General features: G+C 46.9%; 1 protein-coding gene across 1 annotated transcript in view; it reads right to left on the minus strand.

Moving 5' to 3' along the window:
• The window catches only part of EMWEY_00001690 (hypothetical protein, conserved), a gene marked incomplete at both ends in the record, with an annotated part of 5,887 nt that extends 3,604 nt beyond the window's left edge, over nucleotides 1-2,283 (minus strand). The window contains 2 exons of the mRNA XM_013478974.1: nucleotides 1-1,088; nucleotides 1,462-2,283. The exon at nucleotides 1-1,088 is cut by the window's left edge and continues 545 nt beyond it. Coding sequence (XP_013334428.1) covers nucleotides 1-1,088; nucleotides 1,462-2,283 — 1,910 coding nt within the window. The remainder of the gene's footprint in view (nucleotides 1,089-1,461) is intronic.
• Between the last annotated feature and the right edge of the window lie 2,817 nt (nucleotides 2,284-5,100).

A 5,100-nucleotide genomic window follows, 5' to 3' on the forward strand; every position in this document is an offset into this window, starting at 1 on the left:
TGCTGTTGCTGTTGTTGTTGCTGCAGCAGCCCGAAGGAAGATGCAACGCCTTGCGACTGCAGGAAGGAACGCCATAGTGAAGGTTGCTGTTGCTGTTGCTGCTGCTGCTGCTGCTGCTGTTGCTGCTGCTGCTGCTGTCGTTGTTGTTGCTGCCGCCGCTGCAGTACGCTATAATCTGCTTCCTGCTGCTGCTCTGCTTGCTCTAAGACAGTTAAGGGAGTGTCTCCTATTTGCTGCTGCTTAGGGGAGTACTGGGTATGGAGGACCTGCTGCAGCAACTGCTGCTGCTGCTGCAACTGCTGCTGCAGCATCACCTGTTGCTGCTGCAGCTGCACCTGCAGCTGCTGCTGATGATGATGGAAAGCAGATTGCATGCCAGACACATTCTGGCGCTGCAGCAGGTTCTGCTGCAGGTGCTGCTCCTGCTGCTGGATCTGCTGCTGCAGCCGCTGCTGCAGTTGCTGCAGTTCATGTTGCTGCTGCTGCAGAGCTACATGGGCAGGCACCCCACTGCGGGTCACCCAGTTCTGCTGCTGCTGCTGCTGCTGCTTCTGCTGCTGCTGCTGCTGCTTGACAAAGCTTTGCAGGTTCCACTGGCTCTGCTCCATCCTAACGATAGCAGAGGAGAGCAGCAGTTGCTGCTGCTGCAGCAGTTGCTGCTGCTGCTGCTGCAGCTCCTGGTCTGTTACTGCATCTGCTAGCAGGCTAATAATCCGCTGCTGCTGCAGCTCAGTCTGCTGCTGCAGTGACGCTGCGGTGTCTTGACGCTGCAGAAGCAGCAGCGGCTGTAGGCTGTATGGGAGCGTTGGCAGCTGCTGCTGTTGCTGCTGCTTCTGCTGCTGCTTCTGCAGCAGCAGCTGCTGCTGTTGGAGAGAGAGGGTGTGGGACCTAGGGGGATGTGTCCCTTCTGCTGCAGCAGATAGACCAGCAGCACTTAACAAACTGAGGGCAGTAAGCGGCTGCTGCTGCTGTTGCTGCTGCTGCTGCTGCTGTCTTGTGCCTCCTGTCTCCTCCTCTGTCTCCTCTTCTGTCTCCTCTCTTGTCTCCTCTGACCTCCCGTCCCCTTGTGTTATAATACTTTCGCCACTCTGCAGCAAATACAGACAGAGCAGCAGCAGCAGCAGCTGTTGCTGCTGCAGTAACTCCGATAGACAGCAGCAGCAACAGCAGCAAAAACAACAGCAAAAGCAGCAGCAACAGCAAAAGCAACAGCAACAGCAACAGTAGCAGCAGTACTAGCGCCAGAAGCAACTGTAACAGCAAGAGCAGCAGCAACAGCAGCAACAGCAGCAACAGCAGCAACAGCAGCAGCACTTCTGCCTATTTGTTTGACTGCAGTGATCTGCTAGTTGCACAGAAGAACTCAAGAAAATAACTCTGCTGCTGCTGCTGCTGCTGCTGCGGCTACTGCTACTGCTGCTGCTGCTGCTGCTGCCTGCAAGAAAGAGGCGCAGGGCGCACCCCTAAACTAAACGGCGCATTCTCCACTACGGATGCTGCTTCTGCGTCTGCTGCTGCTGCTGCTGCATCTGCTGCTGCTGCATCTCCTGCTGCTGCTGCTTCTTCTGGTTCTGTTGCTGCAGTTGCTGCACAAGGCTCCCCTGCACATAGATGGACACCTAATAGATCCTCTGTGCTGCAGCTGCTGTTGCTGCTGCTGTTGCTGCTGCTGCTGAGCGTCTCCGAATCTGCTGCTGCTGCTGCTGCAGCAAGACTGCTGCTTGATGATCTGTAAGAAGAGAAGAATAAACGCGACCCTATCTCTTCGTCTGCATGCAAGGAGGGGCACTCCTGCTGCTGCTGCTGCTGCTGCCGTTGCTGCTGCTGCTGCTGACCGTGGAGTGGCGTCTGTGCAATCGTCCCGCGTCTTCTTAGATGTTGCTGCTCGTACTGCTGCTGCAGCAGCGGCATAATGCATGCAATACGTTGCTGCTGCAGCAGCAGCGTATTGCATGCATTATCATGTTGCACTTGCTGCTCTTGCTGCTGCTGCTGCTGCTGGTGATGTGTATCAGGGAAGTGTGTATAATGGTGTATTTCCTCATCTTCTGCTGTTGCTGCTGTTGCTGCTGCTGCAGCAGCTGCTGCAGCTGCTGCAGTTGGTGCATGTATATGACATAATGTAGTACAGGAGACATTTGCTGCTTCTGCTGCTCCTGCTGCACCTGCATGCAGCCCCGCAGCTAATAAGTTAACCAACACGGGATCGAACGATCCCCGTGTGTCTCCTCTGTCTCCTAAAGGTACTAATTTTAGATCGGAGGAAGAACGACGTCGAAACATTTTCACAAACCCTAAACCCTAAACCCTAAACCCTAAACCCTAAACCCTAAACCCTAAACCCTAAACCCTAAAACCTAAACCCTAAATCTTAAATCCTATAGAGCATAACACACAACACACAAAGAAAGGCAGCGACGCCAATAGTATTGGTATAGATACAGCAGGCACAGCAGCAACTGCAGCAGCAGCAGCAGCAGCAATAGCAGCACCAACAGAAAATATATGTCAATACACACAATGTTTCCAACAAGCATTGTTTAACCTGCAGCAGCAGCAGCAGCAGCAACTGCAGCAGCAGCAGCAGCAGCAGCAGTATATATATGACCTACTTTTAGAATACTGGCCATGGATGTGAATTCAATTTCTCTGGTTTGCTGCTGCTGCTGCTGCTGCTGTTGCTGTTGCTGTTGCTGCTGCTTCTGCTGCGTTGTGTTAACACGCTAGTGGATCGTCTCCGGAAGCAGCAGCAACTGCAGCAGCAGCAATAGCAGCAGCAGCAGCAGCAGCACGTAACTTATACAGGCACTAATATGCCTGAGGCAACAAGCAGCTGTGTGGCTGTTTGTTGCTGCTGCTCCTGCTGCTGAACAGCTGCAGCAGCAGCTCCACTTGCCCCCCAGCAGCAGCAGCAGCAGGAGCAGCAAGGGTGAGCGCAGCAGTTTCTGCTGCTGCTGCTGCTGCACTGTTGAATGCCTCTGCTGCAGCAGAAACAGAGACACGTGCTGCTAGGGTGGGATCGGGCGATCCCGGAAGCCTCGTTAAGGAAGTTGCTGCTGCTGTTGCTGCTGCTGCTGCTGGAGCTGGTGCTTCTGCTCTTGCTGCTGCTGCTGCTGCGCTGTCTGGATGTTTGCTGCTGTACTAGCTCCTAATTGCTGCTGCTGCAGCAATAAGAAGCAGCAATGCATGCAAAAAAAGCCCCAAAGATGAGTTTAAGGCCTCAATGCTTTCTATGGGGAATCGAGACTCCTGTGGTCTGCTGCCCCCTGCTGCTGCTGCAGCTGCTGCTGCTGCAGCTGCTGCTGTGACTGCTGCTGCTGCTGTTTCTGCTGCTGCCTTTCTTATTAATAATGAATTAATTGTATAAGAATATGTATTTTCTTTGCTGCAGCAAGAGACACAAAGAAGAGGTGCATGCATAAGCCCCTAGGTATACACCTGTGGTCTTCCGCTCCTGCTGCTGTTGCTGCTGTTGCTGCTGCTGCACAGGTGCTGCTACTGCTGCTGCTGCAGTACCATTGGTCTAGCATCCATGTTGCTGCTGCTGCTGCTGCATGCATTATCTTTTCTTATTTTATCTATTTAATTATAATTTATTTATTATTTTTATTTATATAAAAAAATAAAAAAAAAAATAAAACCCTAAACCCTAGCCGATCCCCCCATCTCCTCCCCTCCAAACCCTAAACCCTAAACCCTAAACCCTAAACCCTAAACCCTGCGATAAATAAACTGTATTTTCTTCTTATTAAGTATCTCTAAACCCTCGTCTCTCCTCTTAATGTTTATCTTTTGTTATTATAAACCCTCAGACAGTATATACAGCTAGGGTTTAGGGTTTAGGGTTTAGGGTTTAGGGTTTAGTAGACTGTGGGGAGGGAGGTAAGGAATTGTCTTATTATAAATAATATAAATAATAAATATAAAGAAAAAAAAAGGAGACAAAAAGGAGACACAAAGGAGACACTTATTTATTGAGGAGACACATAGGAGACAAGCTGCTGTCTCTGTACTTGCAGCATCATTTAGTAGCAGCAGCAGTAGCAGCAGCAGCAGCAGCAGTAGCAGCAGCAGCAGCAGCAGCAGCAGCAGCAGCAGCAGCACACCATGCAGATGTAAGCAGCCTTAGCAAATTCCTATGGTTTTGCTGCCGTAGAATAATAAGGGAGACGGTTCCCGTGCTGCTGCAGCAGCAGCAGCAGCAGCAGCAACAACAGCAGCAGCAACCGAAGCAACAGCAACAGCAGCAGCAACAACACTAACAGCAACAGATGCAACAGCAGCAGCAGCAGCAGCAGCTGCTGCTGCTGCTGCTGCTGCTGCTGCTGCAGCTGCTGCTGTAAAGTAGGAAGGGTGTGAGTATAAGAGTTGCTTTATGAGACAAAAAGGAGAACAAAAAAAAAGGAGACAAAAAAAAGGAGAAAAAAAAAGGAGAAAAAAAAAAGAAGAAAAAAAAAGGAGAAAAAAAAAGGAGACAAAAAAAAGGAGAGTTTTTAAAAAAAGAAGACAGTAAGTATATAATAACAAATATAAATACAAAAAGAAAAAAAAAGAAAAAAGAAAAAATATAAATAAATAAATAAATAAATAAAAAGGACACAGGAGACAAATAAGCAGCAAAAAAGGAGACAAATAAGCAGCAAAAAGGAGACAAATAAGCAGCAAAAAAGGAGAGAGTTAGTATAGAGGAGAAAGAAGAAAAAAGGAGACAATAAAAAGGAGACAAAGGGACACAAGAAAGGATACAGAAAGAAGAAGAGAAAAGAGAAATAAATAAATAAATAAATAAATAGATAAATAAATAAATATATAAAATATATAAATAAATAAATAAATAAATAAAATATATAAATGAATATAAATAAAAATAAACAAAAGGAGACAATGGGGAATAAAAAGAAATAAATAAATAAAAATAAATAAGTAAATAAGTAAGTAAATAAATAAATAAATAAATAAATAAATAAATAAATAAAATATAAATAAAAGGAAATAAAAAAAAGACAAAAAGGAGACAAAAAAAGAGACAAAAGAGCAGCAAAGGAGACACATAAAAAAAAAAAAAAAAAAAAAAAAAAAAAAAAAGGAAAAAAAAAAAAA

The sequence above is a fragment of the Eimeria maxima genome, genomic scaffold, assembly GCF_000499605.1.
Source record: "Eimeria maxima Weybridge genomic scaffold, Emw_scaff8, whole genome shotgun sequence".
Classification (NCBI taxonomy): domain Eukaryota; phylum Apicomplexa; class Conoidasida; order Eucoccidiorida; family Eimeriidae; genus Eimeria; species Eimeria maxima.